This window comes from Myotis davidii, unplaced genomic scaffold (genome assembly GCF_000327345.1).
Source record: "Myotis davidii unplaced genomic scaffold, ASM32734v1 scaffold395, whole genome shotgun sequence".
Taxonomy (NCBI): Eukaryota; Metazoa; Chordata; class Mammalia; order Chiroptera; family Vespertilionidae; genus Myotis; species Myotis davidii.
The window spans coordinates 1,647,495-1,661,455 of record NW_006287904.1 but is presented as its reverse complement, the minus strand read 5'-3'; the positions used below and the strand labels follow the sequence as shown (position 1 = coordinate 1,661,455).

General features: G+C 45.3%; 1 protein-coding gene across 1 annotated transcript in view; it reads right to left on the bottom strand.

Moving 5' to 3' along the window:
• The window catches only part of GPD1L (glycerol-3-phosphate dehydrogenase 1-like), a 129,791-nt gene that overhangs the window by 11,998 nt on the left and 103,832 nt on the right, over positions 1 to 13,961 (bottom strand). Inside the window, exons 3-5 of the mRNA XM_015561246.1 lie at positions 10,645 to 10,785; positions 8,953 to 9,091; positions 2,824 to 2,936 (exon numbers count right to left, since the gene is read on the bottom strand). Coding sequence (XP_015416732.1) covers positions 2,824 to 2,936; positions 8,953 to 9,091; positions 10,645 to 10,785 — 393 coding nt within the window. The remainder of the gene's footprint in view (positions 1 to 2,823; positions 2,937 to 8,952; positions 9,092 to 10,644; positions 10,786 to 13,961) is intronic.

The following is a 13,961-nucleotide window of genomic DNA, read 5'->3' as shown; positions in this document are numbered from 1 at the left end:
GGGACATGCTGGAGGCAGCTGATCAATGATTTTCATCATTGATGTTTCTCTCTCTCTCTCCCTCTCCCTCTCCCTCTGAAATCAATAAAGAAATACATTAAAAAAAAAAAAAGCAGATCAGTGGCTGCCTGACTGGGGCGGGGAATGGGCCCAGTGTATGACATCCTTTAAATAGATGCAGTTTAACGTACATGAATTGTGCTTAAAGAAAGTTGACATTTTAAAAAGAACATTCCATTACTGCTTCAGAGATGAACATAGGACATTCTGAAGGCACTGGTACAAAATGATTTTGCATAATCCTTTTGCATTTTCTTTTTATTGTTATCCTTGTAAGGAGCTATCGTTCCCCCCGGCCCCCCAGTCACATGACCTCGTGTTTTTGAGCACAAAAAAGAGTGTACATTTTTTAAATTTGTGAGTATGGAGATTACTAAAGGTTAATGAGAAAAGGAGTAAAACATGTCAAACTATTTGAACAGTAAGATCCAGTCTTTGTTTTAAAAAGGGACATAGTACCTGGCTGGTATGGCTCAGTGGTTGAGCATCCATCCATGAGCCAGTAGGTCACGGTTCAATTCCCAGTCAAGCACATACCGGGGTTGCGGGCTCCATCCCCAGTAGGGGACGTGCAGGAGGCAGCCGATCAATGAGTCTCTCTCATCACTGATGTTTCTATCTCTCTCTCCCTCTCCTTCCCTTTCCCTGAGATAAAAAGGGGACATACACTCGCTGAAAGATTAGAAAGGGATACAGCGAACACTGATGTGGTTATCTCAGGATGTAAGGATTACTGGTGACTTTCTTCTTTACACCTCTCTGCTGTTGCGTAAAATGTGCATGACTTTATAATCAGGAAAACACAATGATTAATTATGTAATAAAACCAACATATATCCATTTGTCCTTGCTTTGGAAAGCTCTGACAAGGGAGGGCTTCATTTTATTCAACTGCCCAGACACAAACCAGAAAAGTCAGGTTGGACATAGTAACCAAGGAGCCAGACCAAGACTCTTGAAACCTGCATTGGTGCCAATATTTGCTGCTTGAGTCACTTACGGTCTCTGGATCTCTATCTCCCTATCTGTGTGACGGCATGGTTAGGCTCAATTACTGCCAAAATGCCTGTTTGTCAGTCTGCAAAAATCCCAGCTTTGATTCAAGCTGACAAAAATGAGGGTAACCGATCCTGTTTCAGAGGATGGCCGAGGGGAAGGAAGATAGACGGTTCTCACACCACCCGCCTTCACCCCAGTGAACCACTTTGCCGTGGTAGCAGGTACCAATCCACTCACAGGCTTCCGGCCAACAAAAATGAAAAGCCATTCTAAGTTCAGACATGAGACCAGCATGGGTCCCGTTCATTTGCAGAGCTTTGCCAGAGCTGTCCATCTTTCTAGAGTCTTCTCCCCAGCACAGGATCTCACTGCTTCTCCATCTACCACCCAAAATATCCAGTCACCTTAAAACAGCTCTGGAGCCACACAGACCAGTGCTGAGCAGTTAGGCATTCACGGTGCTCCTGCTGCCGAGTGGTCATTAAACTAACGAAGGATCATTAAAAACACATAAAAATCCCAACCAACAAACATAAACAGAGCAGCTGAAGTCAGCATCTCAAATATATAACAGGACCTGCCTAGAATGAGAAGAATGCCCCACGCAAGCATTTAAAAATATGGGCACATGCTGCCTGGAAGCCCAGGCCTGTGATTGGCTTTAATTTTTTAAAATTCTCATTGTACAGGGACATGTGACCACACATACACACACATTAATTCTAGAAAGCTAGAAAGTGGTTTTAAATTCTGATGAGAAAACAAGATGTACAATTTAGAGAAAGAGTTGGAAGGCATTCTTTGGATTTTGGTCTCCTAGATGTTCTTTTCATCGTTGCAAGTCTTACCTAACAAAGTGAGGTGAATGCCAGATCACCTCATTTCCTTCCCTAGGTGCTCAAATTCCTGGAAAGCAGTTTTTGCTGACAAAAGAAATGACTCAGCAGCCCAGCTGCAGGCCACTTCCCAGAGCCAGGATAGTGAGAGGGACCTTGACCTACTCTTTAAAAAGTAGAGGCAAGCCTGGCTGAACGTTGACCCATGAACCTGGAGGTCACGGTTCAATTCCCAGTTAGGGTACATGCCCAGGTTGCAGGCTTGATCCCCAGTGAGGGGTGTACAGGAGGCAGCTGATCAATGATTCTCTCTCATCATTGATGTTTCTATCTCTCTCCCTCTCTGAAATCAATTATATATTTTATTATTATTAAAGTGGAGGCAAGTAAGGAGCCCAAGTGTGAAAACTTCCCTTTATTTTACCCTCGCAAGCCCCTGGCCAATAGGAACTGCTTCTGAAGTTGATCTTTCCCCTGAGATAAAATGATTCTTGAAAAAAGAAACCTCCCTAAGTAGTAGACTCCCTTCCTTTAACAAGAACAACCAACTGAACCATCACACCAACAGAGTGTGTAATTCAGAGGCAACAGTTCCTTTTCCTGGGAGACTGCCCCCGGGTAGACCGCTGCAATCGAGGTGCTCGCCATGCTTCCCAAATATTAATGCTGCCAACTGCCCAAAGAACAAAACACCACAATTCTCCCAGATTTAGAAAAGCAAACCAGAAGTGAGAGAGGAAGTGGGCCCACCCAGGAAAGGCGAGGGCAGAGCAGGAAGTGATAAACAAGGCTCGCCATTCACTATTCTTTGCCGTAGTTAAGTGCACAGAACACGGGGGCCCATTCTTCCGGATTACATTCAGCAACGCTAACAGTGGCCGTGCATGATGGACTCCTCCCCCTGAGCAGGAATAAAGGCTGACTTTACCTTCAGAGCACCACAGAGCTCAACAGTATCTGCGTCCTGAACCACCGTGATGCGAAAATTTGGAGTCTGCAGAAGTTCTTTGAAGAGAAGGCCATTCTCCATTATTTTGCTGCCTGTTGAAAAGTTAGGCAAAAAGGAAACTCGTCTCTAATCTTAACTGTTCACACCTAACACAGTTTTAAATACGTTTTTCCTTATTATAACAGTAACATATGGTCATTATAGAGCATTTACAAAATTCCTAAGAGTAGAAGTAGAAGATAAAAATATTCCTGAATTTCACCACAGATGATCACTCACAATTTGGCATATATCTTCCACTGACTGAAGTATGAATATACATAGCTGTTCTCAAACTTGGGAACATAATGTACATGTGGTTCTCATCTTATGGCATAATTAACTTTCTTGGTTTTTATTTATTGATTGATTTTAGAGAAAGAGAGGAAGGGAGAGAGAGAAACATCAATTTGTTGGTCCACTTATTTACTCATTCAGTGGTTGACTCCTCTATGTGCCCTGATCAGGGATCAAACCCAAAACCTTGGTGCATCGGGATGATGCTCTAACCAACTGAGCTACCCGGCCAGGGCCTCAGCATGACTAATTTTTAACGACAGCATATCTTTCGTACATCATTTTCTCTCTCTCTCTCTCTCTCTCTCTCTCTCTCTCTCTCTCCACATTCTCATCTGCTGCAGGTGGGAACTCTATTCTGTAGGACTTTATTCTTTTTTTTTCTTTAATATATCTTTACTATTGATTTCAGAGAGGAACGGAGAGGGAGAAAGAGATAGAAACATCAATGATGAGAGAGAATCAGTGATCGGCTGCCACCTGCACACCCCCCACTGGGGATCGAGCCCGAAACCCCGGCATGTGCCCTTGACCGGAATTGAACCTGGGACCCTTCAGTCCACAGGCCAACGCTCTATCCACTGAGCCAAACCAACCAGGGCTTGTATACCATTTTCAATGACTGCTTTGTATTTTGCTGTGTCCATATGTTATGTCTAAGTATCTTTTTAGTGTTTGAAATCTAAAACTGTTGCCAACTTTTTGCTCCCATGAACACTTATAAGCTGGGTTTCTGTGTTTGTATCTATTACAGTTATTGTTAAAAATCATCCACCCTGTTTCCGAGGGAGCAGAGTGCTTCCCTTTCTATGGATGTGAGGCTTGACTATCCACCATGCTTAGACTCACAGCGAGTGGGCATACGTCCCCGCCTGCCGTCTCTGGGCTCAGCCGTGGGATTTGCTTTGGTCAAGGGGACATTAACAAACAGGATGCAGTAGAAGCGTGATGCCCTCTGTGCAGTAGGGTCGTTCCCTTGTGCCTCTGTCGTCGCTGTGAGAAGATGCCCTGGCTCACTGTAGCCAGTATGGCTCAGTGGATAGAGCGTCAGCCTGTGGACTGAAGGGTCCGGGCTTGATTCCGAACCAGGGTACATGCTGGGTTGCAGGCTTGATACCCACCAGGGGGCGTGCAGGGGGCAGCTGATCAATGATTCTCTCTCACCATTGATGTTTCTATCTCTCCCTCTCCCTTCCTCTCTGAAGTCAATAAAAATATATATTAAACAATAAAAAAAAGAAGATGTCCTGGTTGGCCCACAAGGCCCAGCAGGAAGATGACAGACACATGGACCAGAGCCAACTGGCTGTCCCGGCCAAGATCTGTGGACTCCCAGAGGCCCACGGAAGTGTTAGCTGTGCTTACTTTGTACGCCACTGGGATTCTGTGATTACTACTTGGCATCACTATGGCAATAGAGGACGGATGCAACACCGACAAATATTTTCACACAGAACAGCATCCAGAGTCCTTGTCTTTGCTACCACTAGCTCCCCTCCCTCAGGACAGTTCCTAGAATGAGACGGATGCTCAGTAGTTTTTGGACTTTTTGTTGCTGTGGTTTAGGGACTTCAGGTTAAAAACAAACAAAAGTAAAACGTTACACATAAAACCTGATGTGAAGTGTGCTCTCGTTGTTGGGGGTCCAGAGGGGAGGGCTTAGCTCTAGAAATCAGATGATAAACCCACCAGCCAAGCCCTGGCTCCCAAGTCAACATCTCCACCAGATGGCAGGAAGCTCACCGAAGGCTACGGTACTAGGCCTCTAGGCCAGCGGTCACCAACCGGTGGTCCGTGAGGTCCGAAAGGTTGGCGACCGCTGCTCTAGGCTCCTGTGCTTGTTCCCAAGCCTGTCTGCACATTACAGTCACCCAGGGATCTTTAAAAACACCAAAGCCCAGGTCACATCCCAGACCCATGAAATTGGTCTCTGGGGTAGAGCAGGCATCAGTCATTAGTGAAGCTCCCCAGGCGATTCCAATGGGCAAACAAGTTTGCAAACCTCTTATTTAACTTCCTCTAGCCTCAGTTTCCTCATGAGTAAAGCACGAGGGCACTCTTAGGCCTACTGTGAGGTTACTGTGAGAATCAGGTGTAGAACAGGCTATCTGTCATAACGAGCACTCAAGGTCTCGTGTAATAACGGTGAGCGAGGCGACAATCCTCATGCTTGTGACTATGATTTTCCACATTTACAGAGAGGAGGCCCAGAGAGGTTCACCAACTTGTCCAGAGTCACAAAGCCAGTAGGAGGCAGAGCCCAAATTCTAACCCAGGGCCCCTGGCTCCAGAGCGCTGACTCTCTATGCTGTGCTACCTCTCAGGGGTAAGAAAAAAGAGAAGATAAACCAGCAAAAAACAATACTAGTAGGACTCTTATTTTCCCAATGCAGAAAAAATGATGATTGTCAACATTAAAATTACACTCACAAGTGACATAATTTCAAAACAATCCAGGGGTGAGTGAAGAGAGGGTAGGGACACAGATGAAATAAGAATGGCTATAGCAGGTTCGGTCCCTGGTCAGGGCACATACAAGAAAAAAAACAATGAATGCATAAATAAGTGGAACAACAAATGAATGTTTCTCACTCATCAATTAAAAAAAAAAAGAATGGCCAGAAGTTAATCATTACTAAAGATAGGCAAGGGGCCCATGGGGTTCATGATATTGTTCTACCTACTTTTGTTTTCAAGGAAATTTTCCATAATAAAATGTCTAAAGTATCTATACTCAATACCTAGAAACACGTTTTCTATTCTACGTGCATTGCTATTACCAATTATTTAGCAGAGTTCTCCTTTTTCCAAATATAACTGTGTCCGTTTGAGCAAACCGTCCTCTTCCTTTTTTTAAACAGTCCCCAGACCACCTGGGTGATTCTGTGCAATCCTGTTTCATCACCCGGGTTGTGTCAACTAGCCCCCGGGCTCCACACCAGGACATCGTTGCTGTCTCTCTCCTCTGCCCCTCACCATGGCCACTGCTCAGTGCTTCCAACGTGAAGGATGCTTCTAGCACCACGTGACGCTCACCCAGCTGTCTGCTGTGAGCCACCTAAGAAACAGGCCGGGAGAAGTGCGCTCTCCATTTGCCGCAGACACAAAGTGGGATCTGTCAGTTCTTCTGCAGCAGCAAATCACTCACAGTGTCGACGAGAGAGGTGAGCTTGATTTACAGCAATCAACGCTGTTTCTCAAGTGTACTCTGAGAAGATTGTTTTAAATCATGGCTAAGAAAGCCCTAACCGTATTATGACTATTGCCAGTCCTAAGCAGTAAAGTGGCAAGCAGGGCCCCAGACCATCTGGTACAGAACAGGTAACGCCCAACAGGCGGGTGGAAGGGCCGCTCCAAACTCAGTATGAACCAAAGGACAGGAAAATCCCCTTCTCTTTCAGGCCAAGTCAGGGAGAGAGTCGACCTCTTTCATGACTCCTTCGAAACCCTCGACACAATCCGGGGGGTGAGTGGAGAGAGTGTGGGGACACAGATGAAATAAAAAATGGTCAGTCCTGGCCGGGCAGCTCACTTGGTTAGGGCATGCCTGACACGTAATAGGCTTTGAAAAATATTTGGGGGACGACTGAGTAAAAGTACTGGATTCTGTGAGATCAGTCCCAAGTATGAAGGGAACTCTTACCACAAGGGGGCACAATCGTTCACCATGACAGTTAATATTTTTAGAAGATACTAAAAACAATGCCATTTTCTCTACTTCTATGGAAGACTCAAGTGGGCTGAAATCTCTGCATCTACCATAATTAAAAACGTGTTGGTTGTTAATGTCATCAAGAAAGGGGATCCGGGTAAGCACAGTGCAATTATCAAATACAGGGAATTTAATGTCAATGCAATGATCTGGCATACAACCATATTCCAATCTTAACAATGACGGCGATGCTGTCTTTCAGTGTTGTCCTTCACTCCCTGACCTTCTTTAGCCTGTGACACTCCCTTAAGCCTTTTATTGTCATTTATGATCCAACCCACAGCGAAGGCAGTAGATGCACTGGGTCAACAGAAGCCAGAGGGAAAGGGGTGGTGTTCTGTGCGTTTGTCTGTCTTTACAAACCAGCAGAGCCTATTGCACCCCACTGGAAACCTTCCTACAGCAAACAGAGCTTAGAGGCAGGTAAAAAACCTCACCAGAATCTATAGGTAGACACAAGGTTTAAATCAGGGATTGGCGAGCAAGGCTCACGCTTATGGAATGGTTGGGATAACCAGTCGATTCCAACCAACTAATTGGCAAAACTGATTGCCAATCGATTACTGGCAAATAGGACTGTGTTGGAAAAAGTGGTTAATAATTTTTTGGGAAAAACGGAATTGCATAATTTCACAGGCTATATTAAATCACAGATGGATAAAAGAATTAACTGAAAAAATAAAACCTTTATATACAGTGGTATATATGCATACGTAAATTTTTTTTCTGGAAGGATACTTAGAAACTGCTAACAGTGATTCCCTTGGGGAAGAGGGAGTAGGTGGGAAATTACCATCTTAATTCTAATTTTGTACCTTCTCATATTGTTTGAAATGCTTTATCGGTGGCTGTATCACTTTTGAAAATGTCCACCTGGGAAATGATATTCTAGGTCACTTTTGTTTTGTTCTTTATATTATTTGTGATACCTCTCCTTTCCAAAAATATTATTTCTCAAAAAAAAGAGTTTTAAGTGCCCACACATATGGGATTGTCAGTGGAATACTATGCAGCTATGAAGATGTATGATGATGGGACATTGAAAGTTGTTATATATTAATAAAGCAACTATAAAATAATATGGATTTAAACTACAAACCATAAACTTTGTGGACAAATAGAATGGAAATCAAATGAAATAATAAAAATGGTTTTCTTTTGGTTACCTTTATTTGCCACACTAATGACATAATATCTATGCAATTAAAAATAAAGCGAAAAATGCAAAAAAAAAAAGTATAAATGCCCTATGAGAATCAGGAGCTACATCTCCCCACGCATCCCATCTTAGTGAGGAGAGCCTGACCTCTCTCAGAGCTTCCGGTTACAAATCAGCCAGGGGGAGATGACTCACACTGCCCGAGTGTTTGACAAGAGTGGAAGTAAGTTCTCAAGTGGTAGAGACATTTAAATAAACTCTTGCAAAACAACTGCAAATACAAACATATTACTCTTCTACGAGCCCTTTACTATGATACACAAGCACTTGAGAATTCCAAAGCCCTAAAGAAACAAAACTTTTTTACGTCAAGGTTGTACGTAAGACTACAAAGAACTTTCTCTTTCAGGAAACAGGAGATCCTAGTTCATGCCTGGGTTCTGTATGAGCTGTGTGACCTTGGGGCAGGTAACTTATTCCCTGAGCCGCAGCTTATTCACCTGAAAACAGGTCATTCCCACCCATTTTCAGACCTCAATGGAACCCAGTGATGATCCAGATACTGGCATCTGTGAGTAAAGAAAAGCTGGTTTTCTACGGCCAGGGGAGCCCCACCGTGGACGTAATCACCTGCGCGTTGGCACGAGCAACCGTTATTTCTGTGTTTAACCTCGATAATGTTATCGGGTCAAAATGGCCCCCATGGCTTTTCCCTTCATTCTGGAAGTTGCTGAAACACTTTAGTTCCTCAGAAGGGCCTCTTTGCATAAAATCCCAAACCCCTAAAGGTCCACCGCAGGAATGTGAAGGGGCAGGCAAGAGTCCACTCCAGGAAATCTCAGACAGGGGAAATGTACATGTAACACCACCAGAGGCCCAGGCCCCGCGACCCGCAGCTCACCGATGGTGGTCTCACAGAACTTCTCCGCCGCCACCTCGTTGGCAATGTTGGCTCCCATCAGTACACTGATGTCAATGCCCATCTTCTCTCGGATGATGTCGGAGATGAGTTTCAGGCCCTCGGGGCCCTCGTCTATGCCCTATAAGGAGGTCAACAAGTTAGGGAAAAGCAAACCACCCGTAGAGAAGAGGTACGGGATCATTGCTATGTAAGTTATCTAGGTTCAGACATCCAATAGTATGTACATCTTGAAAAATATCTCTTGCAAGAGAAAACACATATGCTGAGAATGTACTGCTTAAAGAATAACAAGAAAATGAACATGTGGAACCGCCCAGGTTAAGATACAGAACATAACCAATATCACTGAAATTCCCTGCGTCTCTCCCCAATTGGGTCCATCCATCCTCCAGGGTGAACCACTATCCTGAATTCTATATGCACCGCTTCCTTCCTTTTTTTTTTTTTAAAAAAATTCTTTTTAAAAAAATTTATTGATCTTAGAGCGAGGAAGGGAGAAAAAACACCGATTTGTTGTTCCACTTATTTATACTTATTGGTTGATTCTTTTTTCTTTTTAATATAATTTTATTGATTTCAGAGAGGAAGGGAGAGGGAGAGAGAGATAGAAACATCAATGATGAGAGAGAATCATTGAGTGGCTGCCTCCTGCATGACCCCCATTGGGGATCCAGCCTGCAACCTGGACATGTGCCCTTGATTGGAATAGAACCCGGGACCCTTCAGTCTGTAAGCCGACACTCTATTCACTGAGCCAAACCGACTAGGGCCTCTGTCTGATTTTCCCTCTTTCTTCCACTCTCTCTAAAAATATCCTTGGTGAGGATTTTTTTTAATATATATTTTATTGATTTTTTACAGAGAGGAAGGGAGAGGGACAGAAAGTTAGAAACATCAATCAGCTGCCTCCTGCACACTCCCCACTGGGGATGTGCCCGCAACCAAGGCACATGCCCTTGACCGGAATCGAACCTGGGACCCTTGAGTCCGCAGGCTGACACTCTATCCACTGAGCCAAACCGGTTAGGGCAAGTGAGGATTTTTTTGATAAAAGTAATAGATGTGCCGTTTTATTAATGCAATTAGAGAGAGATCTCATGGCAGGTCTAGTAATTATCAAAATTTCAAAGTAGTGATGAGCATAAATGACACTTGAGCTATCTGACATGAACATATCCGCGATTTCTATTGACAAGAGGTCCTGTTCATACTGTTATTGAAACTCTGCCTTGTGGTTTTCCTCTACAAATGAAGAAAATGCTCATTTTAGTTAGAGGTTAAAACTGATAAAAATGCAATTTCTCCCCCACAGTTAAAACAATGGACCTTCTGAATTCTGTCCTTGGATCTGTGGGTGGTTCGTGGACTGCTGATTAAAAACTCCCTCTTTAGGGAAAATACCAGGTGTGGGAACTAATACAAACCACTGGTGATTTCCAGAATGTGGGTGAGACCCAGGACCTGGTCGGGAAGGATCTTTCTGACAGCGAGGCCCACCAGGAGGAGCCACCCCCTTCCAGGCATCTTTACAAAAACAAAACCCCTAGAACCTGCCATATCCCTCCCTTCAATTCCTTGTCTCCAACAGATGAAAGTGAGGAAGCGACACTTCGCAGGAACTAATGTCTAGCGATGTTCTCCTGCCCCAGCCACCATCGCGGGCGCCGTCACCTTGATGAGCGTGATTCCCCGCGCTTTCTTGGGCACTTTCCCGGTGATCTCGTCGCAGATTCTGTGGATGAACTGGTGGGGAATGACGAACACCAGCATGTCTGCGTCCCGCACGGCCTCTTGGAGGTTTGGGACGGCAACCTGCCATGGCGAGGAGGAGGAAACGGTTACACCTCTACCCAAACATGCCGGGCCAAGTGATTTCATTCTCGGACCCTTTATCAGATGCCTACTGTGTGCAGAGCAAGCACTGTGCGGACAGACAGTCCAGGCAAGAGTGGGCTGTGCTCTGCCTTCCTCATTCCCGACTTGCTCCTGAACCCAGGAGGGTCCTGCCTCTCCATGCCTCAGTTTCCTTACCCGTAAAAGGAGTCATCATGATACTATGTGGGCTGTTCCCTGTTGCTCACCCAGCCCCCCAACCCATTTTCTGCCCATCTTTGCCCCACTCTGTTCCCTGGGGGGGCTGCTCATTATGGACTGTTTCCTCTGGGCCCCATGCTCTCTGCCCTCCAGTTGCTTTAGCCAAAGGGGGGCACGGTCAGGGGACCTGAGCTGGGACGACAGACAGGCCACGGTGTCCCTGGGCCACTCCTGCCTGGGCTCGCAGGCGTGCTGGCATGGCATCATTCTACAGTTACACCTCCTGACGGGCAGCCCCTCTTCCAGGTCTCTAAGCTCTTGTCAGGCTTGTGTGGTGACACCAGTCTGTCCCCTTGTCCTTTCAGGGGTGGCATGGCTTCCTGCTGTTTCTAATCTCTGGGCACTGCACCAACGCCTTTTGGTTCCCTCGATTCTCCCCACATTCGGTGAACAGGCTCACAGTAAACTCTCCCTGGTTAAGCACTTTGAGAGTGCTGTTGTGAAGAATAAATGATTCAGCCAGTCAGCGTGGCTCAGTGGTTGAGCGTAGATCTATGAACCAGGAAGTCATGGTTCAATTCCCGGTCTGGGCACATGCCTGTGTTGCGGGCTCGGTCCCCAGTGTGGGGCGTGCAAGAGGCAGCTGATCAATGATTCTCTCTCATCATTAATGTTTCTATCTCTCTCTTCCCCTCCCTTCCTCTCTGAAATCCATAAAAATATATTTTTAAAATAAAAGAATAAAAGATTCAGAAAAATTCCTGACACCTGGCATGCACTTAATACATGTCAGCTCTTAGGATGGTTTGTTTCCTTCAGTTAAATACAGAAACGGGTTTTAAAATTTAACATGGGCAGAGAGACACAGACTCACAGACACCAGGACAGAGGTGAGGGCATCTAGAGAGGACGAGGGAGCATGTGGTCTCTGGCAGAGGCTGTCTGTTGGTGCCCGATGACTGTTCTACCTTCTTCCTTAGCAAGAAAACCCCCAGTTTGGGACTAGGCTCATAAATGCCCGGAAAGTCTTCCCCCCTTTAACCTTGCAATTTAGGTGGAACTGGTCCCTCCCCTGCTCCACAGGTGACCTTCAACTTGTTCAAGCCAATGGGCACACAGAAGGTCTTGCACTGCCGTGGGAATAGCTAGCTTCCCCCCTAATCCTTTCCATCAGATACTTGGATAAACTTAACTTCCCAAGTCAGAGCCCTAGGGATCCTTCCTCTCTCCACCACCAGCGTCAAGAATAACCGTGGGCCTGAAACTAGTAAAAATAATGTTAAATGTCAACTGTCGGTAAAAATTTTTAAAAAAGCATAACCATGGGAAACGCTGCCTGGCCTTAGTTCTGTGACAGAGAATAGGGAATCATCATCGTTAGAAGGCAACAGATTCAGCAGGCACAGGAATGAGTCCACCAGGAATCAAATTCCAACCCGAGCTCTAACTAATGTGGCCTCGGACAAGTTCATTAACCTCTCTAAGCCTTGGTTTCTTCCCCTATGAAATCAGAATCATCAGCATAATAGGAAAACTCATAGTTACAACCCGTTAGAATAAAAAGGAAGGAAGGAAGAAACAACAGGCCATAATGGAGTCGCTTTTGCTAAGCTAAGTCACCAAAACAAGACTTAATAACTAACCTAACTGCAGTTTCAGTCTCTCTGGGGAGTGGACTTTTTAAACCAATCACTCTGAATTTCCTGATCAACACTAGTGAGGTAATCTGCCCTAAAATCCCCTGTTTTCCCCTACAGGATGGTGACTGTGCTTGAAATAATGACAACGTCAGTTATTGATGATGTCTGTCAGTTTTCTCCCGTCAACCATTTCTTTTCTTTTATTTTTTAAAATATATTTTTATTGATTTCAGAGAGGAAGGGAGAGAGAGATATAGAAACATCAATGATGAAAGAGAATCATTGATCGGCTGCCTCCTGCACACCGCCTATGAGCCCAAAACCCAAGCATGTGCTTTGAACAGAGAATCATTGATCGGCTGCCTCCTGCACAACGCCTATTGAGCCCAAAACCCAGGCATGTGCTCTGAACAGAGAATCGAACGGTGACCTACTGGTTCATAGGTTGACGTTCAACCACTGAGCCATGCCCGCTGGGCTAACCCACTCGTTTAACTTTCTTTTCAACTCTCTTTTTGCCCATGAAAAACCCCCATTTTGTACAACTCCTCTGAGCACCTCTCTACTTGCTGGGTGGAATGCTATAAACCAGTTAGGGCTGAATTTTGTTCTTTACCAAACCTAAGAGGGTTATTGAGAGCATAGGACAATATCCGTGAACTACTTAGCATAGTGCTTAACACTAACGAGCCCTGTAACCAAAAGCCAAGCTACAGTCTTCAGTGAGCCAGGCCTCTGTCGCTCCCAACTCCCGGCACTTGTCAGGTTACAAACCTGCCCCACCCCTGCCAGACTCAGAGGGAAGCAGGGTCATCTTACTCCTCTGTTTCCAGCACCCAATGCTGGGTTTTGCATGCACAGTGCCCGCTCAGCAAGGTTTGGTGAGTGAATATGTGCAGGGATGGGTATTTCTTTAACAAAGGAGAGCTTTGCTGGTTAACCACAGGAATGAGGCAGCCTCGGTGATCTGGTTTTCAAACAATTACAGAAAGCTACCCAGGGGTGACGCTGGCAACAGAAGTTCATACACTCCACTCAGACGAGCAGCGGGGTAGCCTCTTTCTGCATCACATGCTCATTCCTTCCTTCCCCCGCAAGTCACTGGAATGAGGCCAGGCAATAACCTATACTGTCCCCTCCCAGATCTAATACGCTTGAATTTTAAACTGTCAGTCTTACAATTTTCTTATTTTTTCCCCCCGGATCTCCTGTAATTTAGCCCTTGACCCTGATTGTAATTACAGACCAAGGTCAAGTGTCCTAAGGAGTGGATCAAAGTCCACGTACCCAGAAAGGGTATATTGGGAGTTACCG